A 23,427-nucleotide genomic window follows, 5' to 3' on the forward strand; every position below is an offset into this window, starting at 1 on the left:
GGCAGATTCTGCATGTATAGGGGGGAACTCCCTCGGAGGTGAACCGGAGAGAACCTTGGGATCATAGGGTATGATCCTTGTTTCCACATGTACCTATGACCTAACCAAGCTCAAAGGTAGGCATACGCCCACCGGGGAACCCCGATGGGATGCGATCAAAGGGGTAGACAGCGCGGTCCATGAACTAGGGTTTCGTCGGGAAATCGAGCATCGGACCTAGGGAATGGCCCCAAAAGTTGTGTGTGTCCACATGGCATGCACAAAAGTGATTTGAGATGGTTCTATATCCAATGCTACCCCCTCGGGTGTGCCCGGCTTCCCTGGACATGGGGTTCCTACACTTAGGCGGGTCTGCATGTATAGGGGGAACTCCCTCGGAGGTGAACCGGAGAGAACCTTGGGATCATAGGGTATGATCCTTGTTTCCACATGTACCTATGACCTAACCAAGCTCAAACGTAGGCATACGCCCACCGGGGAACCCCGATGGGATGCGATCAAAGGGGTAGACGGCGCGGTCAATGAGAACTAGGGTTTCGTCAGAAATCGAGCATCGGACCTAGGGAATGGCCCCAAAAGTTGTGTGTGTCCACATGGCATGCACAAAAGTGATTTGAGATGGTTCTATATCCAATGCTACCCCCTCCGGGTGTGCCCGGCTTCCCGGACATGGGGTTCCTACACTAAGGCACGGTCTGCATGTATAGGGGGGAACTCCCTCGGAGGTGAACCGGAGAGAACCTTGGGATCATAGGGTATGATCCTTGTTTCCACATGTACCTATGACCTAACCAAGCTCAAACGTAGGCATACGCCCACCGGGGGAACCCCGATGGGATGCAGTCAAAGGGGTAGACGGCGCGGGCAACCTAACTAGGTTTGCGTCGGAAAGCGCGCAACGGACCTAGGGAATGGCCCCAAAAGTTGTGTGTGTCCACATGGCATGCACAAAAGTGATTTGAGATGGTTCTATATCCAATGCTACCCCCTCCGGGTGTGCCGGCTTCCGGACATGGGGTTCCTACACTTAGGCGGTCTGCATGTATAGGGGGGAACTCCCTCGGAGGTGAACCGGAGAGAACCTTGGGATCATAGGGTATGATCCTTGTTTCCACATGTACCTATGACCTAACCAAGCTCAAACGTAGGCATACGCCCACCGGGGGAACCCCGATGGGATGCAGTCAAAGGGGTAGACGGCGCGGTCAACAGAACTAGGGTTTCGTCAGAAATCGAGCATCGGACCTAGGGAATGGCCCCAAAAGTTGTGTGTGTCCACATGGCATGCACAAAAGTGATTTGAGATGGTTCTATATCCAATGCTACCCCCTCCGGGTGTGCCCGGCTTCCCGGACATGGGGTTCCTACACATACCCACATACAGCATGTATAGGGGGGAACTCCCTCGGAGGTGAACCGGAGAGAACCTTGGGATCATAGGGTATGATCCTTGTTTCCACATGTACCTATGACCTAACCAAGCTCAAACGTAGGCATACGCCCACCGGGGGAACCCCGATGGGATGCAGTCAAAGGGGTAGACGGCGCGGTCAACAGAACTAGGGTTTCGTCGAGAAATCGAGCATCGGACCTAGGGAATGGCCCCAAAAGTTGTGTGTGTCCACATGGCATGCACAAAAGTGATTTGAGATGGTTCTATATCCAATGCTACCCCCTCCGGGTGTGCCCGGCTTCCCGGACATGGGGTTCCTACACTTAGGCAGATTCTGCATGTATAGGGGGGAACTCCCTCGGAGGTGAACCGGAGAGAACCTTGGGATCATAGGGTATGATCCTTGTTTCCACATGTACCTATGACCTAACCAAGCTCAAACGTAGGCATACGCCCACCGGGGGAACCCCGATGGGATGCAGTCAAAGGGGTAGACGGCGCGGTCAACAGAACTAGGGTTTCGTCAGAAATCGAGCATCGGACCTAGGGAATGGCCCCAAAAGTTGTGTGTGTCCACATGGCATGCACAAAAGTGATTTGAGATGGTTCTATATCCAATGCTACCCCCTCCGGGTGTGCCCGGCTTCCCGGACTTGGGGTTCCTACACTAGAGGACCAACAAATACGAGAACTCGATATCAATTAGAGTCGTTTGCGTCTTTGGTAACTATTTATCTCCAGTTGTGTTTGTGTGTTGGTTTCATTCGTTTTATCTCGATGTTGGGATTTATCATTATTCCATGAATGAAATGCATAGTTGCCCCCTTGATTAAGTAGGGCACCCCCTCAAACACCAAGATGGGGCAAAAGTGGGGATGTTCTAAGGCATTCTTTTTTCTCAGCATTATTGTAGCAACATCAGTCATGCCAGAACAAAAGATCAAAAAAAATAAAAATAAATAAAAAAAAAGTGTGCCGACGGTCACCGTCGGCACAACCTGGCCGTCGGCACACAAACCCACTTAAGTGGGGGTCAACGCGGGCTGCCTCTCCCAGATCGACGCCCTGCCCACGCCCCACGCCCTGCCCCCCGCGCGCGCCGCCACCGTCCTGCCCCCGCGCCGCCGTCCTCCGGCCGCCGCCGTCCTCCTGGCCGCCCGCCGTCCCCCGCACCCTCCCCGGCCCGCGCCCACGCCCTGCCCCCCGCGCCGCCGCCGTCCTCTCGACGCCGCCGCTGCTGCCGCGCGCGCCATCTCGTCCCGCAGCCCGCGGTGCAGCGCGCCGCCGTCCCCCCGCAGCCCGCCGGTGCCGCCGCCGTCCCCCCGCAGCAACCCGGTGCCGGCCATGGTAAGGTTTTTTTTTTCTTTTTAGTATTTGCAATTAGCTAGGTAATTGTAAATTTGCAAATTGAAATAGAATTGAAATAGAATTGTAATAGAATTGTAATTGTAAATTTGCAAATTGAAATAGAATTTGCAAATTGAAATTGAAATGAAGTAAAGAATTTGGAAATTGAAATTGAAATTTTAATGTAAATTGAAATGAAAATGAAGGAATAGAAATGGAAATTGAAATTTGCATTGAAAATTTTTTATTATTTTAACTAGGTCCAGTAGTGAGCATCCCGCGTGACGATCCCGGATCTTGCGGCGCATCTCTACGGCCGTCGACATCGCCGGTTGTTCGACTACTTCCTCTACAACCGAGGGTGAGCTGAATTGCCGACTCCCCCTCCGCATTTTTTATGTCATTAGATTTCATTTCTCCGTCAAGTCGCGTAACCTAGGTGTCAATTCCCGTTCGCAAGCGTTACGCGGATAAATATGCATTAGTGGTCAGCATATTTTGAACCGTAACGCTTGTGGCATTTACGGGACAGTCGCCGGACCCGTAGTTGGGTACGTTTTCCATGTTCTGCTCGGGTGCGAGACAGGATTTCGTCAGCGCCTCCCCGTTGTTCTCTAGATGCACATCCTCTCGGCTTTTTGCCGAGACGTGTATCGGGAGAGCAGCGGGGAGGTGCTGCCGAAATTCTGTCTCGCACCCGAGCAGAACGTGGAGAACGTACCCAACTACGGGTCCGGGGGCTGCTAGGAGCCCACCTAGTAGAGATGTAGGTTGATGCACGCGTTTTCGCCGGTAGAAAAGTAAAAATATGATGCATTCAATTTCATGCTACTATTTGTTGTTTGTCACGCAATAAAGCAGGATGGCTGATAATGAGTGGATGTACAGTGGCCGTGTTAGTTCGACTCAAGTGACAGATGAATGGAAATGGAAGACCGATTTGTTAGTGAAGGAGTTAGCTCGTGGTTCGAAGGGGATTGTTCGTCCCCGTTGCCCTTGCAATGTCTGCAGGAGGCGTCATCCTAAGGATATTCTAGAGATGACTAAACACCTTTGGTGGAATGGGTATATGCGTGACTACGACCCGCCGGTCGACTTTTCTCGGCACGAACGTGATAGAGGTGAGGTGATGCGGCAGCGGATCGATGGCAATGAGAACGATGGCATCTTAAACTTGCTAGATGATCTTCGGGATGCTGACATGCCAGAGTTACTGACGAGGGATCACCTCGCCAATGCCTACGTATTGTAGACTAGGGTTTTCGGGAAGAGCGACGATGGAGATTCCGGGGACGAGATTAGGCACACGACGTACCCAGCTTCGGGTCCCCTCGGTGGAGGATCCCTACGTGCTGCTAGCAATCCACTATATGAACATATGTATGTTTACAGGGTGCCGCCGTAGGCGGAGCTATGTTGTCTATATTCTGTCTCTCTGTTGGCCTCCTTATTTCGGGTGCCCTGGCTAGCTTTATATATGCAACCAGCCTAGGGTTTTACAAGAGTCCTAGTCGACTACTTCTTCGGGTTGCCTTGTTGGGCCTTCTCCATATTGAGTCCTCTTCGTATTGGGCCGAGCCGGGTATACTAATAATGGGTACCCGAAGGGTATGCCCATGTCAGTTACCATGGGACGAACAGTCTGAACCGGAGGAACCGCCTGAACCGGAGGGACCGCCACAACCGGAGGAACTTCCAGAGGAGGAACCTGAGCCAACCGCGAGGGCCTTCATTGATATGATGGCCTCAGCTAGGAGGCCTCTATACCCGGGTGCAAAAATGTCTCAACTTGATGGCATCACGCAGTTGCTAGCCGACAAGTGCATGTTTGAGAGTACTCGAGCATCCTTTGAAAAGACTCTGAGCACAGTAGGTAACATGTTGCCTGAAGGTCATTGCTTGCCCAAGACCATGTACGAAACGAAGAAAATCTTGAAAGCATTGAAAATGGATTATGTAACATATGATGTCTGTCCAAAACTTTGCCTTTTGTTTTGGAAAGACTATGCGGATGACAAGTACTGTGCCAAGTGTGGTCACTCTAGGTATCATGAGGTAGATGTAGGCAATGGTCAGAAGAGGCAGACAAAAGTAGCCATAAAGATTCTTCGTTATCTCCCATTCATCAAAAGAATCCAGCGGCTTTACATGTTCGAGGAGACTGCCAAGCAGATGACATGGCATAAGACCGGGATAAGATTGCAAGACGAGAAGAAACGGGTACCCATGGTACATCCATCTGATGGTCAATCATGGAAGCGCTTCGATGAAAAGCACCCAAATGAGGCAAGTGAGGCTCGGAATGTTAGAATTGCGATAGCAACCGATGGATTCAACCCATATGGTATGTCGACCGCCGTCACAGCTGCTGGCCCGTGTTTGTTATTCCGCTCAATCTCCCTCCCGGAGTCGTAATGCAAAGGAAGAACATATTCTTGTCGATGATCCTTCCAGGGCCTGAATATCCAGGGAAGAAATTGAGTGTCTTAATGCAACCACTTGTGGATGATTTGCACCACTCGTGGCATCACGGTACATTGACATACGACCGAGCATCAAAGAGAAACTTCATCATGAAAGTTTGGTTCCACTATTCGATGCATGACCTACCCGGTACGCCCTATTCTCATGGGCATAGTACAGCTGGTAAGTTTCCATGCCCGGTGTGCGAGCACGAACTAGAATTCAGGCACCTAAAAGCTGGACACAAATATGTTGCCTTTGACAAACACCGCAAGTTCCTCAGTCCAGGGCATCGGTTCAGATCTGACAAGAAAAACTTCACGAAAGGCGTAGTTGTGCTTGAACATAAAGAAATACCAAAGTTCAATGGTGCAAGCTGTTGATGCTGAGCTACGTGCTCTCCGACCTAGTAAGGAACCCGGCCACCAATTTGAGGGATATGGTAAAACGCACAACTGGACTCACATAGCAGGCATAACAGAGCTCGAGTATTACAAGGACCTTGAACTTCCCCATAATATCGATATGATGCACACCGAAAAGAATTGTGGGGAGGCATTCCTTAACACCTGCTGCAACATACCAGGCAAGTCAAGGGATAATGTTTCAGCTAGAGTCGATATTGAGGAGATATGTGACAGGGTGGCTCTACACATGCAACCTCCTGAGGGCAATCGAAAAGGTTGGTTAAAGCCGCATGCCAAGTACTGTCTTGATAGCGCCGACAAGAAGGAGGCATTTACGTGGCTCAAATATGACGTGATGTTCCCTGATGGTTATTGTTCGAATATGAGTAAGGGAGTCAATCTTGCTACGGAAAAATAAACGGGCTCAAGAGTCACGACTATCATATATGGATTGAGCGGCTGATGCCGGTGATGCTTCGAGGGCATCTCCCGATCATGTCCGGCGAGTGCTTGCGGAGGTGAGCCATTTTTTCCGCACGGTCTGTGCTAAGCGGAGATATGTACCGAGGTGATTGAGAAGGCTGCAGCAGCAAGTGCCGGACATGCTATGCAAGTTAGAGATGATATTCCCCCAGGCTTCTTCACTCCGATGTTACATCTCATCGTGCATCTCGCCAACGAGGCACTCTTGGGGGACCGGTGCGATATCGTTGGCAGTTTTGTATTGAGAGGGAGTTCAAATATATTCGGTACAAATGTGGAAACAAAAATAAGATTGAAGCATGCATAGCTGAGGCAACTCTCCTCCATGAGATGGCAGACGCCACGACAATGTACTATGCCAATGATGTGCCCACTAAGCATAACCCGGTCGCTCGGTACAATTCCGATGAGCCCAACCGTGACCCAAAGCTCTTGCTCTTCAAATATCCCGGTGGCAAGGCCGGTGCCTCAAAAGTGGAGAACATTTCGCCAGAAGAGAAGGATTGCATAATGCTTTACGTGCTTATGAACATGGAGGAAGTGGTCGATTTCATGAGGTAAAATGATGAACCAATTACTTTGCAATCAGTAACTTGGTTTTGGTCTAATACGTATTTTCTCCTTTCAGCCAATTCCATGATGAAATGTGGTCAGGAAGAAATGGTCCCACTCCCACGCAGTGGTACACTCTTCTGAAAGAGGGTGCCCCGCCCTTAAATAAAAGCTTCGTGAACTGGTTCCATGAAAAAGTAATTTCTCAAATGTTCCTCTTACTTTGCAATCCGTGACTTGTCTTATTACACGTAACTAATGCACAAAATAATCTGAACTGAACTTGTAGGGAGCTGATCCCAACGTTGAGATGACAGAGATGAGTTGAGATGCGTTTCCCGGGTTTTAACCGTAGAGTCCATACGCATGAGAAGTATGATGTAAATGGGTATCGCTTCCATACGGAGTTTCACCAGAAGAACCGGCCTAATGCAAAAACAATAAATACTGGGGTCTACACCCGCGGAGCCGATGATCTTGATTACTATGGAAGGTTACAAAAGGTATATGAGTTGACGTTCAACAACGCAAACATAGAACTCAAGCTCTTTGTGTTCAAATGCCACTGGTTTGACCCACACGGCGGAATGAGAAGCACCCCCTCCATTGGTTTAGTTGAAGTTAGGCCTACAACCACCTACAGCGGATCCGACGTCTATGTTGTGGCTCACCAAACCAAGCAAGTTTATTATTTGTCCTACCCATGTCAGAATGAGGAACTCATGGGCTGGGAAGTCGTGTTCCAGGTATCGCCACATGGTAAGCTACCCATCCCCTCCGAGGACGATTACAACAACATTGGCCCGGTAACATATGAGGGAATTTTCTATCAAGAGGAAGAGCAGTTCGGGGCTCTTCAAATAGACATAGGTCTTCAGGATCTCCACAACGATGTACAAATGCGTGGTGAGACCGTGGTGGACCTGAAGGACATAGCTATGCTCACCAAGCGCCATGCGAACAAAGACAACATTGTCGAGACTCAACCGGAACCCAATGCCGACCATGAATACTCATATGATACTGATTTTGATAGTGAGGCTGAGAACCCAATGCCTAGAGATGAGAGTGGTGATGAATGGTGAGGGTCTTTTATGCTTAGTACCTACATTATCATTATGCTTAATACATACATTTTTCATTATGCTTAGTACCTACATTATCATTATGCTTAATACATACATTTGTCATTATGCTTAATACCTACATTTTTCATTATGCTTAGTACCTATATTTGTCATTATGCTTATTAATTTTCAACATGCTTATTAATTATTTTCTCTTTTCTTATGCAGGTAATTGCCCAATATGAGCGGACGGAAGGCATCATCGAGCTCCTTGCTTGATCAGATGCATCAGCGGAAGCCAGGGCCGGGTGCTTCCAGACGGAGTGGAAGACCCATTGTTCCCACCCGGCGTTACGAAGACGAAGACGGAGGACGGGGAGGACGAGGGGGAGGACGAGCTGGAGGACGAGGGGGAGGACGAGCTGGAGGACGAGGGGGAGGACGATGTGGGGACCCCGGACTAGCTGTCCGAAATACCCTGTTATGTATACAGTTCACGTTCCCATGATCAGTGTGCCGTGAACACATAACCGAACTGATATCAAATTACATCATCCTTTACAAAACGGAATAAGAAAATTACAATAAGGTCACATGACCCTTCTTTACATAATAGCCTCAAAGGGCCTAATCTAATCATCAGAGTCGCGGAAATCACTTCAATCAGCGTAGAGCCCAAGTCATCTGCCTTAACCCTACAGGCAACTGACTGGGAAGACGTTCCTAGCTCGCATAGACGTCGTCAACTCCTTCTTCATCTGTCGAAGTCCTCCAGGTCTGGCCAAGTAAATAGCCAGGGACAAAGCCGTGAGTACATTTGAATTGTACTCGCAAACCATCAAGAAGGTGATAACAATTCTAACTAAAGAAGACAAGAGAGGAAGAATAGTTTCTCTGGTGGATATAGCATGTGAAAGAGAATCAGTTTCTCTTGTGGATATAGCATCCCACATCACAGTTGAAGGGGACACTAAGAAAGTCCTATGACATCTCTATATCTTTGTTAAAGCAGAGTTCCTCTACATGAAACACTAGGAAGGGTCACCCTCTTTTGTTTCATTTTCCTCGACCATCTCCACATGGTCGGCACACCATCTTTCCCGTACCCTTCCGGTACTTCCAACACACATTTCCTTTGGAAATCATTTTCAAAACCAAAACTCGACACAGCTCGGTAACGGCCATCCCAACCGTCCATGACCGCGGATGCGGCTATTCGAATAGTTTTGACTCTGCAGAGTTTGCACACTTTCACCACAACTATCCGGATACCTATCGTGTGGGCATCATCCCCGCATAACGACATATGCCACGACGGATACCCGGACATAACCTTTCGCCCATTCGACTTAACACGAGGTCCTACCCTATGGAGTATGTACCTCCCCGGCACCGTGGCAGCTCACCTCCTCTAGAGCGTGGCTCCACCGCCAAGCCAGGAGACTGATGTCTACGTTCCCCCTCCTTTCCTGTAGACAGTGTTGGGCCTCCAAGAGCAGAGGTTTGTAGAACAGCAGCAAGTTTTCCCTTAAGTGGATCACCCAAGGTTTATCGAACTCAGGGAGGAAGAGGTCAAAGATATCCCTCTCATGCAACCCTGCAACCACAAAGCAAGAAGTCTCTTGTGTCCCCAACACACCTAATAGGTGCACTAGTTCGGCGAAGAGATAGTGAAATACAGGTGGTATGAATATATATGAGCAGTAGCAACGGTGCCAGAAAATAGCTTGCGGGCGTGTAGTTGATGGTGGTAGTATTGCAGCAGTAGTAACACAGTAAAACAGTAAACAAGCAGCGATAGCAGTATTTAGGAACAAGGCCTAGGGATTACACTTTCACTAGTGGACACTCTCAACATTGATCACATAACAGAATAGATAAATGCATACTCTACACTTTTGTTGGATGATGAACACATTGCGTAGGATTACACGAACCCTCAATGCCGGAGTTAACAAGCTCCACAATAATGCTCATATTTTAGTAACCTTTAGTGTAAGATAGATCAACAGACTAAACCAAGTACTAACATAGCATGCACACTGTCACCTTCATGCATATGTAGGAGGAATAGATCACATCAATATTATCATAGCAATAGTTAACTTCGCAATCTACAAGAGATCATGATCATAGCATAAACCAAGTACTAACACGGTGCACACACTGTCACCTTTACACACGTGCAGGAGGAATAGAACTACTTTAATAACTTTGCTAGAGTAGCACATAGATAAATTGTGATACAAAACTCATATGAATCTCAATCATGTAAAGCAGCTCATGAGATTATTGTATTGAGGTATATGGGAGAGAGATGAACCACATAGCTACAGCGGAGCCCTCAGCCTCAGGGGTGGATTACTCCCTCCTCATCATGGAAGCAGCGATGGCGGTGAAGATGGCGGTGAAGACGGCGGTGGAGATGGCTCCGGGGCAATTCCCCGTCCCGACAGGGTGCCGAAACAGAGTTCTCGTCCCCGAATTGGAGTTTCGCGATGACGGCGGCGCCCACAGAGTCTTTCTGGAGTTTCGTCAATTGGTACTGTGTTTTTAGGTCGAAAGGGCTTTTATAGGCGAAGAGGCGGCGCAGGGGGCACACAGGGCGCCACACCCTAGGCCGGCGCGGCCTAGGCCTGGCCCGCGCCGCCATGTGGTGTGGTGGCCCCCGGCCCCTCTCCGACTCTTCTTCGGTGTTCTGGACGCTTAGGGAAAAATAGGAGGTTTGGCGTTGATTTCGTCCAATTCCGAGAATATTGCCCGAACAGCCTTTCTGGAACCAAAAACAGCAAAAAATAGAAACTGGCACTGTGGCATCTTGTTAATAGGTTAGTTCCGGAAAATGCATGAAAATGATATAAAGTGTGAACAAAACATGTTGGTATTGTCATAAAACAAGCATGGAACATCGGAAATTATAGATACGTTGGAGACGTATCAGCATCCCCAAGCTTAGTTCCTACTCGTCCTCGAGTAGGTAAACGATAAAAGATAATTTACGAGGTGACATGCTACCAACATAATCTTAATCATACCATTGTAAAGCATATGAGATGAATGCAGCGATTCGAAACAATATAAATGCAATGAGTAAACAAGTGAATCATATAGCAAAGACTTTTCATGAATAGTACTTTCGAGACAAGCATCAATAAGTCTTGCATAAGAGTTACTCATAAAGCAATAAATTCATAGCAGAGACATTGAAGCAACACAATGGAAGATTAAGTTTCAGCGGTTGCTTTCAACTTGTAACATGTATATCTCATGGATAGTTGTCAATGCAAAGCAATATAACAAATGCAATAAGCAAGTATATAAGAATCAATGCACAGTTCACACAAATGTTTGCTTCTTGAGGTGGAGAAAGATAGGTGAACTGACTCAACAATAAAAGTAAAAGAATGGTCCTTCAAAGAGGAAAGCATCGATTGCTATATTTGTGCTAGAGCTTTTATTTTGAAAACATGAAACAATTTTGTCAACGGTAGTAATAAAGCATATGTATCATGTAAATTATATCTTACAAGTTGCAAGCCTCATGCATAGTATACTAATAGTGCCCGCACCTTGTCCTAATTAGCTTGGACTACCGGATCATCACAATGCACATGTTTTAACCAAGTGTCACAAAGGGGTACCTCTATGCCTTTGTACAAAGGTCTAAGGAGAAAGCTCGCATTGGATTTCTCGCTATTGATTATTCTCAACTTAGACATCCATACCGGGACAACATAGACAACAGATAATGGACTCCTCTTTTATGCATAAGCATGTAACAACAATTAATAATTTTCTCATATGAGATTGAGGATATATGTCCAAAACTGAAACTTCCACCATGGATCATGGCTTTAGTTAGCGGCCCAATGTTCTTCTCTAACAATATGCATGCTTAACCATAGGGTGGTAGATCTCTCTTAATTCAGACAAGACGGACATGCATAGCAGCTCACATGAAATTCAACAATGAATAGTTGATGGCGTCCCCAGTGAACATGGTTATCGCACAACAAGCAACTTAATAAGAGATAAAGTGCATAATTACATATTCAATACCACAATAGTTTTTAAGCTATTTGTCCCATGAGCTATATATTGCAAAGGTGAATGATGGAATTTTAAAGGTAGCACTCAAGCAATTTACTTTGGAATGGCGGAAAATACCATGTAGTAGGTAGGTATGGTGGACACAAATGGCATAGTGTTGTTTGGCTCAAGGATTTGGATGCATGAGAAGTATTCCCTCTCGATACAAGGTTTAGGCTAGCAAGGTTGTTTGAAGCAAACACAAGCATGAACTAGTACAGCAAAACTCACATAGAAGACATATTACAAGCATTATAAATCTATACATCGTCTTCCTTGTTGTTCAAACATCTTACTAGAAAATATCTAGACTCTAGAGAAACCACTCATGCAAACCAAATTTTAGCATGCTCTATGTATTTCTTCACTAATGGGTGCAAAGTATATGATGCAAGAGCTTAAACAAGAGCACAACAATTGCCAAGTATCAAGTTATTCAAGACATCATACCAATTACTACATGTAGCATTTTCCAATTCCAACCATATAATAATTAACGAAGAAGTTTCAACCTTCGCCATGAATATTATGAGCTAAGAACACATGTGTTCATACGAACCAGCGGAGCGTGTCTCTCCCCCACACAAGCATTTATTCAAACAAAAACAAAAACAAGAAACATACAGACGCTCCAAGTAAAGTGCATAAGATGTGACCGAATAAAAATATAGTTTCAAGAGAAGGAACCTGATAATTTGTCGATGAAGAAGGGGATGCCTTGGGCATCCCCAAGCTTAGACGCTTGAGTCTTCTTGAAATATGCAGGGATGAACCACCGGGGCATCCCCAAGCTTAGAGCTTTCACTCTTCTTGATCATAGTATATCATCCTCCTTTCTTGACCCTTGAAAACTTTCTTCACACCAAACTTCTCATAAACTTCATTAGAGGGGTTAGTACATAATCAAAAACTCACATGTTCAGAGGTGACACAATCATTATTAACACTTCTGGACATTGCTCAAAGCTACTGGAGTTTAATGGAACAAAGAAATCCATCCCACATAGCAAAAGAGGCAATGCGAAATAAAAGGCAGAATCTGTCAAAACAGAACAGTCCGTAAAGACGAATTTCTAATAAATACTTCCGTTGCTCAGATCAGAAAACTCAAAACTAATGAAAGTTGCGTACATATCTGAGGAACACGCACGTAAATTGGCATATTTTTCTGATTTTTCTACAGAGAGAAAATCCGAGATTCGTGACAGATAGAAATCTGTTTCTGCGCAGAAATCCAAATCTAGTATCAACCTTCGATTAGAGGCTTCACTTGGCACAACAAAACACAAAACTAAGATAAGGAGAGGTTGCTACAGTAGTAAACAACTTCCAAGACACAAAAATAAAACAAGGTACTGTAGCAAAATAACACATGGGTTATCTCCCAAGAAGTTCTTTCTTTATAGCCATCAAGATGGGCTCAGCAGTTTTAATGATGCACTCGCAAGAAATAGTATTTGAAGCAAAAGAGAGCATCATGAGGCAAATTCAAAACACATTTAAGTCTAACATGCTTCCTATGCATAGGAATCTTGTAAATAAACAAGTTCATGAAGAGCAAAGTAACAAGCATAGGAAGATAAAACAAGTGTAGCTTAAAAAATTTCAGCACATAGAGAGGTGTTTTAGTAACATGAAAATTTCCACAACCATATTTTCCTCTCTCATAATAACTTTCAGTAGTGACATGAGCAAACTCAACAATATAACTATCACATAAAGCATTCTTATCATGAGTCTCATGCATAAAATTATTACTACTCCCAACATAAGCATAGTCAATTTTATTAGTTGTAGTGGGAGCAAATTCAACAAAGTAGCTATCATTATTATTCTCATCAAGTGTAGGAAGCATAGTATAATCACAACAAAATTTACTCTCCATAGTAGGTGGCACCAAAAGACCACTATCATTATAATCATCATATATGGGAGGCAAAGTATCATCAAAGAAAATTTTCTCCTCAATGCTTGGGGGACTAAAAAGATCATGAAAACCAGCTTCCCCAAGCTTAGAACTTTCTATATCATTATCAACAATGGTGTTCAAAGCGTTCATACTAATATCATTGCTACTAGCATGCAAATAAGATTCCATAGGTTTTTTAATTTTCGCATTAAACCATTCATGTCTTGACTCAGGAAATAGAATAAAAAGCTCACAGATCTTTTCCATTATGCCTTACTAGTGCAAAACAAGAAACAAAAAGATGCAATTGCAGGATCTAAAGGAAATAGCTTCGAATACTTACGGCACCGGGAAATAGCTTAGTAGCCGAGATCCGGAGTGTGAGTACCTTTTACCTTTCCTCCCCGGCAACGGCGCCAGAAAAGTGCTTGATGTCTACGTTTCCCCTCCTTTCCTGTAGACAGTGTTGGGCCTCCAAGAGCAGAGGTTTGTAGAACAGCAGCAAGTTTTCCCTTAAGTGGATCACCCAAGGTTTATCGAACTCAGGGAGGAAGAGGTCAAAGATATCCCTCTCATGCAACCCTGCAACCACAAAGCAAGAAGTCTCTTGTGTCCCCAACACACCTAATAGGTGCACTAGTTCGGCGAAGAGATAGTGAAATACAGGTGGTATGAATATATATGAGCAGTAGCAACGGTGCCAGAAAATAGCTTGCGGGCGTGTAGTTGATGGTGGTAGTATTGCAGCAGTAGTAACACAGTAAAATAGTAAACAAGCAGCGATAGCAGTATTTAGGAACAAGGCCTAGGGATTACACTTTCACTAGTGGACACTCTCAACATTGATCACATAACAGAATAGATAAATGCATACTCTACACTTTTGTTGGATGATGAACACATTGCGTAGGATTACACGAACCCTCAATACCGAAGTTAACAAGCTCCACAATAATGCTCATATTTTAGTAACCTTTAGTGTAAGATAGATCAACAGACTAAACCAAGTACTAACATAGCATGCACACTGTCACCTTCATGCATATGTAGGAGGAATAGATCACATCAATATTATCATAGCAATAGTTAACTTCGCAATCTACAAGAGATCATGATCATAGCATAAACCAAGTACTAACACGGTGCACACACTGTCACCTTTACACACGTGCAGGAGGAATAGAACTACTTTAATAACTTTGCTAGAGTAGCACATAGATAAATTGTGATACAAAACTCATATGAATCTCAATCATGTAAAGCAGCTCATGAGATTATTGTATTGAGGTATATGGGAGAGAGATGAACCACATAGCTACAGCGGAGCCCTCAGCCTCAGGGGTGGATTACTCCCTCCTCATCATGGAAGCAGCGATGGCGGTGAAGATGGCGGTGAAGACGGCGGTGGAGATGGCTCCGGGGGCAATTCCCCGTCCCGGCAGGGTGCCGAAACAGAGTTCTGTCCCCCGAATTGGAGTTTCACGATGACGGCGGCGCCCCTGGAGTCTTTCTGGAGTTTCGTCAATTGGTACTGCGTTTTTAGGTCGAAAGGGCTTTTATAGGCGAAGAGGCGGCGCAGGGGGGCACCTGGGGGCGCCACACCCTAGGCCGGCGCGGCCTAGGCCTGGCCCACGCCGCCATGTGGTGTGGTGGCCCCCTGGCCCCTCTCCGACTCTTCTTCGGTGTTCTGGACGCTTCCGGGAAAAATAGGAGGTTTGGCGTTGATTTCGTCCAATTCCGAGAATATTGCCCGAACAGCCTTTCTGGAACCAAAACAATGAGAAAACAGGAACTGGCACTGTGGCATCTTGTTAATAGGTTAGTTCCGGAAAATGCATGAAAATGATATAAAGTGTGAACAAAACATGTTGGTATTGTCATAAAACAAGCATGGAACATCGGAAATTATAGATACGTTGGAGACGTATCAGAGACCCATAGTGTCTTCCGGACGGGTCAGCCCCGAAGGCCTCCCGTTATACTATTGTCCCAACCATGACAACCCGGACTCGGGGGTAACCGTACCCTTGTATAGTTGTGCGGTGCCTCATGCTAAGAAGAACAAACGTCAAGTTAAGCCACGTGCCCACGTTGGAGTAGCTATGGTTGCGCTGTTTAGTTGTTCCGGGCGAATACAAAGAACCATGTGTCGTTTTTCTCAAAAACCCAAGTCACACACACCTTCCTCTTTCCAACCATCTTTGTCAAGATCCTTTTCTTTCATAAACCATACGCTTGGTTAAGATTGCCTCACCCAAGGTTTTCATAAACATTTACAACAAGGTAAACCTTGAGGGGTTCCCAATCTAAAGTTTCATGAGTTGAACTAATACAACACTATGGCCGAGATGAGGGTCATCACGCCATTGAGGGTATGAAAAAGAGGTATTGGAGTGGATCTTACTTGCTTGAGCTAAGCATGTATTATGACAACACAAGAGGAAATATACTTTCAGATTTGTGGTGCTATCTAACCCAATCAATAGATAGATAGGGATGAGAATTGACCAACACCAACACCATTAAGGGAAAACAGGCATACTCATCACAATTTGAGAATACACCAAAAACATGGTATTGATACATCTACACTAGAAGGGGGTGTAGTATGAATCTTGTCCCGAGGTGGAACATATTCAAGTTAAATATAGAAAGCAAGTTGGATAGCAATGGCCATGATACCATACACCCAACCAATTACCAAGACCTTGACAAGATAAAACTACTAGAGGTACCATGCTTGCATCCAAGCATAGATGACAACAATATGGAGATCATCACACATAGAACCAAGATGCTATTGATAGCACAAGATGACATCCAAAGAGACATCATATCAGAGATCAAAAGATGGCTTGCCTTGGCTTATTTGTCCCTGGACTTCTTCAACTTCATCAATATAAGAATCCCGTCAATATAAATAAAATCCTTGTCCGAACCACTTCTTCTTCTTCTCCGGAATCGTTCGCATCTATCGTCGGAAAATATAAAAGGAACACAATCAATCACATTGCACCAATCATAACAAGCATGCAAAATTCAACAATCAACAAGCAATAGCTAACCACCTTACTACGGGCTACATACAAAGAACTTATAGATACTACAAAGCAACTAAAAGAGAACCCATTTTATTTACCTAGTAAAGGTATGAGAGTATCATAACTTAGCAATTGCCTCTCTCGGTATCACCATGGCACAACTAAGTATCCCCTGGTAGATAACATCATAAAGAGGACAAGAGCATTAGTTTGACATCAAATACATTCACAAAACATTTTCAAACATTTTTGGAAAAGTAGAAAACAGTTTTCCTAACTTAGTTTGCTCACATAACACAACATCCAAAATAGGAAGCAAACCACATTCCACATCATTTGAAAACTTAAGCAAAACAATAGGGCTAAAGTTGAGTTGCAGAGGTTTTGTTTTGCAAGCATAAAACAAAGGTTGCCCAGTTCTAAATAAAAGAGTTGGTCAAGGTTTTTAAATAAACCCAACAAGTTTTGGTCCAACAATGCATGTCACACATATACCTTACTAACAGTAACGAAAATGCATGAACAGAGACTAACACTATTTTTCCTAGATGGCTAGTACTAATACAAGACTAACCCAATTGGATTCACGCAAAAATACTAAACCTACAAATTTAGGAATTTGTTTGAATCTGACTGTACATAAAACAAGATCTGTAAGCCATAAATCGTAGAAAAATCCTAAAAATATGAGACCACTGGCATTTGAAAGATATTTAAACAGAGATGCATACACAATTGGATTTGGGTTCAAATAGTTTATGAAACTCTCTCAAATGGATTAACAAGGTTACTGTATGTCTTTACCATTTTCTTTACAACTGGATTTTCATAATAGATAAATGTTTGAAACTTGTTGGAGATGATTAAGAAAACATACAGCAGTCCTACAAAGTTGGAATCACTCAATTAGGTTCAAAGATGGATTTTTGGTGATTTAAAAACTAACAGCCATGTCTGCAGAACACACAGAACAAGTTTAATTCACCACAAATCGTACATGATTCATAAAACTATGAGGTCAGTTGCATCTGAAAGGTATTGAAAAGGTGGTTCTTACTCAGTTTGTTTCATTCAAAAATTCGTTCCCAAGCTCCTGATTTAATTCGACAAAGTCAGATCTGACCAGATCTTGATCTGTGAACCATTTCAGTTTCAAGAGGTCAATCGAAGTGAAACCACCGCCAAAATGAAGGTGTTGAAGAGGGCTTTCACCTACAGTTGAGTTTGCTCAAAAAGGTTTCGTAAAACGGAACAAATCTAACAAACAGTGAATCTGCATGTTTACAGAACTTTATTTACCACGGACAATCCGTAACGAATTTGAGGATGAGACCAACGCCAAGTTGTAGATCTTTTCCGTATCTATATGCGGAACTTTGAATCACTCGATTTGGATCTGCGCACGAGATTTGGTGGATTTTACAAGTTCGTACCAGAATCTGAAACAGCAAGATAGCAGAAATTACTGCAAGGATTTGGACGAACTTTGCTCAAGAACTTCAGATCTGAGGATAGCTCAAGCTTCTCCATGCTTAGACCAACATGCACCTGCATCAAGATCCAATCTTAGCAATGGAAGAAGAAGAAGAGGGGAGAAATCCATCTAGGGTTGGGGAGAAGAAGGAGAGGGAGGCTCTCATGGTGAGGAGGAGCTTGAGGGAGAGGGAGAGCTTCATCTTGGTGGCTTGCCATGGCCATGGCCGGCCATGCAAGCAAGGGGCAGCAGCATTTCGTGGGGAAGTGGTGGAGGAGAGTGTGAGGGAGTGGAGGAAGAGAAATGAGAGCCAAAGGTGAAGGGGTGGCCGGCCAAGCTCTTTATATAGAGGGAGAGGGGTGGCTGCCTCTTTTTTTGATTGGCCAAGGTGGGTGGCTGCCCATTTAATTGTTGGGGTAGTTGGGAGGCAAGGCTTGCAAGAGAAGAAAATGAGGAGCACAATGGCTGCCCAAAATTGTCATGCCAACACAATGGCCGGCTCCATTTTTGCCAAACACAAGTGAACAATGAGAGAGGTGCACAACATTCACGTGTATAGACCAAGGCATGATGTTGAGAAGATAATGTCAATGAGTGACTTTGATAATGATAAAAATAGGAGTAGATGCATATAGATAAAAAAGGGGTATGAAGGTGACATGTGCCATGAGAATAATCTTCACCACTTTGGTGGAGACCAACTTATGATGAAGATAGTTCCCAAGGTAGAGTTAATGAATAGAAGTTTTCATTTGAATTCAAATTTGGAAATATTGGGGTTGACCACATGCAACAATGCATGAGCATGTCAAGGTAGATGGGATGGTGATGGTGGCTTAGCCAATGATAGAGCAGGATTAAGAGAGATGGTGAGTGAAGTATCCATATACTCACAAGGATGAATATATTGACATAAATCATCAATTTATGAGATCAAGGTGATGATGGAAGAGAATATAAAGTACTCTACAATGAGAGGTCAATTGGAAGTGGTTTGAGAGTATCAAATGATTATCCATTTGATCAAGAATTGGAGGATGGAGGGGATACAATGTGGTGGATCAGAGATGTGCATAAGATGTGCAAGGGTTGCCATTTGAAAAAGAGTTTAATTGAAAGGTATGGGACACACCTCAATTGTCTAGAGACAATTGGGAATGAACCCAAGTGAAATGGAATCTTGAAGATGTTGGGAGAAAACTAGTTGGAACATAGGAGTTCAAAATATCCTACTTACTTTCTCAAGTAAAGCAGAGTTTTCTCAATTTTAAAGTAAACAAGAAATGGTATAGGTACCATAAACAAGCCTTTTGTTAAAAACAAAGCAAAATAGAGAGTAATGTTTTAGAAATCAGTGCTTGGTAGAAATGGGATGAAAAACAAAACCCATTTCAGTTCTTTGTTTTCTTTGAAGAAATATCTTGAAAAGATTTAATAAAACTAGAGGTAGTTTTGTGATGAAACTAGAGAAGGAAAATCAATTGGGTTTTTGAGAAAGAAAACTAATTTAGGGAGAAGTGTTCTCAAGTGTAGATGGTGGCTACAAAATGTACCCATCATTCCCACTCTTGGTTTTGTGAAGATTAAACTTGAATAAAAATAAAAACAAGAGGTAAAAGAGGAAGAAGTGATCTGGTGCTGGAACATGGGATAGGATACCAGATCAAGTGATTATAAGAGTTGCAAGTGGAGGATGTGACATGTAAGATGTGGAAGTTGTAGAGGGTGTTGTATAGAAGAGATCCATGCACTGAGGTCACCAAAAACAGTTGTGGGTGCTAAGAGATCAACTGCCAAAGTTGGAATCTTATAAGTAGGCACACTCATGTTGCCATCAGGAGGGAGGTTTGATGTAGTAAAAAGAAAAACAATTCTTCCTAAGCCACACATGTGTTTTATTTACTGAGTTGCTTGTTTAACCACTAGAGGTGTTGTTATTAAGGGTAGCTCAAAACAAAACTCAACAAGCAAATCAAGACAACTTATCTACCAACAGATCAAGGCAATTCAACATAACAAATAGATCAAGGCAATTCATGTTAATTAGTCTATAGAAAAAGTTTTTGTTCCCCCTAATTTTTGCACTTTGGAAAATTAAACAAGCTTGCAAAAAGTTGGGGTGTTATAGACGAGCTGGAGGACGAGGGGGGAATGCACAGCTCCTTCTAGCTGACATTCCCTCTGCTTCTGGCTCAGTGGCTTCACAGTCTATGGACGAGGAGGAGGACACTAGGGAGGAGGAGGAGGACACTAGGGAGGAGGAGGAGGAGTCTAGGGACGAGGAGGCTTCGACGGAGATGGCTTCGAAGAAGTTGCGGATTCGTGGGGAAGCGCAGGTTCCCGATGAGAGTAAGGAACCTGCTACGGAGGATGAGAAGTGGCTCCTTGTCCCAGGAAAGATAGAGTAAGTAGAAGGTGATTTCATTTTCGTTATGACACTTAGCATTTTCTAATGTTTGATAATTGTGCAGGAATTTCACATACACGGGGAAGAATGTCCGCGTGCCAGGGAGTCTGATTGGAGCTGCTATTAGGAAGTACTGGCCGGGGATGTACACTCCGGTCCTTGGGGGCGAGTCCAAGCTAGCCTACACTTGGGAAGACTTTGAGATAGCGCCTTACCCTGGCTTTACTTCCGCCGCCGACGCCGTGATCAAGAAGTTTTGGGTACGTAATGCATACTCTTTGGGTTTCGTTCATATGTAGTTGATAACCCCACCGTGATAACTCATGCCTCTCACACTTTCTGTTATGCTTGATTGCAGCGCAATTATAGGGTGGCGACTGAGCATAAGGAGAGGGCGGACGTGGTGCTCCGTAACATGTGTCGGAAGTTGACACGGCAGCAGTGGTACAACCAGAGGATCACGTGCATCGGCCACTTCTATGCTTTGAGCGGGCGTAAGGTACACAAAGCCTGAGATTGTGCGGGGACTCGCCCGGCTATGACGATAGATGACTTCATGTCGGTAAGTAATTGTCAATGCGATTCTATGTACCGCGGCTAACTTGCAACTATATTGTTTGTTCTTCAAATGAGTTTTGATTTTGCAGGTTGTACCACATTGGGCTGATAATAATAAGAGGGCCGCCTTCATGGAGTTGGTCAAGAATTGGGTCGGCGAAAACCCCGATTTTAAGGCCGTGAGCGACCGGAACAAGGCCAACCGTGGGAATCAGGGAACACACACTGCGGGGAGTAGCAGCACCGATCGCTATCGGGAGCGTCTGGTACATATAAAAATGGAACAAGCTGCATTTTTTTGATTTTCGATGATATGCATAACATTTGTTTTGTGATGCAGGGGAAGAAGCTCGGGAGGGAACTTGGTGAGATGGAAGCGTGGACGCACATGAAGCTGGTGACGCCCCGTCCGAACGAGCCTCGGCCCGCGCCTGAGATGTACTACGGCAAGGCCAAAGAGAGCAAGGAAAGATACTGCGAGGAGTACGCCAAGCTCCATCCAGAGGTGGAGGACCCTATGACCGAGCCGGTCGACGAGGTGGCGATGATGCTGGCGGGGAACGGCCAGCCGCATGGACGTCCTTCCTGCCTTGCTGGGGGTTTCAAGCCTCAGAGGAACTTCACGCAGATCAAGGCTACCCTCCCCTCCGGCAGCTACGCTACCTCCTCGCGGACTACATGCCGTTCTCGGGTAGAGGTTGATGTAAGTCATCCACACTTTCATCCTCTGTTTTGACTCTTGTTCCTGAATGGCTATGTTGATGAGACGCATTATTTCTGAAATTGTAGACTCAGCTCGAGGAGGCCTATGTAGTAGCTTACGAGGAGTATCTCGAGAAGATTAAGGAGCATGACCTTGTGAAAGATGCCTATGTCCAGTGGACGAGCAACCAGATGGCGGTAAGTTTCAATCTCTATGGTTGCAAAACATCATAAGTCCCCATGTTTGAATCTGAGCTATCTCTCCCGTTTCTTGCAGAGTTTCACTCGGTTCATGATGACTGGAGTGCGAGAGGAACCACTCCCAGAGCCACCTCATCCGGGGCCGACGCCAGTGTTCCCGTCCAAGGAGGAGTTCTATATCATGTACAAGCGTCAGCGTCAGTTGACCCCGGTAAGTTGCTAACTTGGCTAAGTTGCTAACTTGGTGTGACATGGCTAAGTTGCTAACTCCCTCCAACATGTAGGGATTGGGAGAATCCGGGAACGACACTCCTTGTGGTACGCCGATGCACCCCGGTCGCCATTCTCCTGGTGCTTCTGCCGAACCTCGGCATTTTTCTGGTTCCGGTGGCTCTCGTCGTGGTTCTACCTCCCCGAGCACCGTCGAGATACAGCGGCCTCACTTCACCCACTCGGAGCTAGATCGTCTGTAGCTAGATCGTCACTCGGGTGGTGCACCACCATAGTTTCTACATTGTACTAGCTACATGACACATGCTATATGTGTAGAATGATCTATGTAGGATGACTATATGTACCGTATTGCTTGTGTGCTATATTTGTACTAAATTTGGGATTTGGTGCCATATTTGTGCTATATCTGTGATGTGAGCTATATGTGTGCAATTCGTATATGATACTGCTATTTTATATGCAATTGCTGTGCAAATGGAGCAAAATCAGGCAAATTAAAAAAAACTGGGCAGCAGCTGTGTCGACGGTGTCACCGTCGGCACAGGCCCATAGCTGTGCCAAATGGCAGGGCCTGTGCCGACGGTGACACCGTCGGCACAGCTGCTGCCCAGCGCGCGTTTTTCCCAGTTCAAATCAAAACGTTTTCCCGCCGGTTCTGGGAAAAAAAAAGATGAAACTGTGCCGACGGTGAAACCGTCGGCACAGGTGGGCACGTTGACGGCAGCCGGCGTGACGGCGAGATGGGTGTGCCGACGATGGGCAGGCCGACGGCCACCGTTCAGCCGTCGGCGTACGCCTGTGCCGACGGTGTCATGCTGCGCCGACGGTGCCCGCGCGAACCCCGACGCCATCTGTGCCGACGCCGGTACGCCGACGGTCACCGTCGGCAGAGACGGTGCCGACGGTGGACTTACCTGTGCCGACGGTGCGGGGCCGTCGGCCCACGGCGTCTCCCCCGTAGTGTAATTTACGTTAAAAATCCCGCACGTCCACTTATTTGTGGATGGATGGAGTAGAGAATATTGCCTATGGTGACAAGAAGTCAAAAAATCCCCTTCTCCAGGGTCCTTGACGATGGTCCTCTAGGACATCTCTGTGGA

General features: G+C 45.3%; 1 protein-coding gene and 2 long non-coding RNA genes across 3 annotated transcripts; 2 read left to right on the forward strand and 1 right to left on the reverse strand.

Annotated features, from left to right (window-relative positions):
• Positions 1-8,361: 8,361 nt before the first annotated feature.
• LOC139837564 (uncharacterized) lies at positions 8,362-16,954 on the reverse strand. Its single transcript, XR_011754078.1, has 3 exons — positions 16,850-16,954; positions 16,570-16,681; positions 8,362-8,489 (listed from the first exon to the last, which is right to left on the reverse strand). It is a non-coding gene; the product is annotated as an uncharacterized lncRNA (long non-coding RNA).
• A 3,433-nt stretch (positions 16,955-20,387) lies between these two features.
• Positions 20,388-21,146, forward strand: LOC139837967 (uncharacterized). Its single transcript, XM_071827300.1, has 3 exons — positions 20,388-20,629; positions 20,697-20,892; positions 20,991-21,146. Exons 1-3 carry the CDS (start codon positions 20,436-20,438, stop codon positions 21,144-21,146), a joined length of 546 nt encoding a protein of 181 aa, XP_071683401.1. The 5' UTR covers positions 20,388-20,435.
• Positions 21,147-21,986: 840 nt separating this feature from the next.
• LOC127338346 (uncharacterized) lies at positions 21,987-22,731 on the forward strand. Its single transcript, XR_011754079.1, has 3 exons — positions 21,987-22,090; positions 22,170-22,304; positions 22,378-22,731. It is a non-coding gene; the product is annotated as an uncharacterized lncRNA (long non-coding RNA).
• Positions 22,732-23,427: the final 696 nt, after the last annotated feature.

Source organism: Lolium perenne, chromosome 3, assembly GCF_019359855.2.
Source record: "Lolium perenne isolate Kyuss_39 chromosome 3, Kyuss_2.0, whole genome shotgun sequence".
NCBI lineage: Eukaryota > Viridiplantae > Streptophyta > Magnoliopsida > Poales > Poaceae > Lolium > Lolium perenne.

Coding starts and splice junctions, on each gene's coding strand:
- LOC139837967 (XM_071827300.1), top strand. CDS start 20,436: ATGGACGAGGAGGAGGACACTAGGGAGGAGGAGGAGGACACTAGGGAG. Junction 20,630..20,696: donor CTTGTCCCAGGAAAGATAGA/GTAAGTAGAAGG, acceptor ATAATTGTGCAG/GAATTTCACATACACGGGGA. Junction 20,893..20,990: donor CCGTGATCAAGAAGTTTTGG/GTACGTAATGCA, acceptor GCTTGATTGCAG/CGCAATTATAGGGTGGCGAC.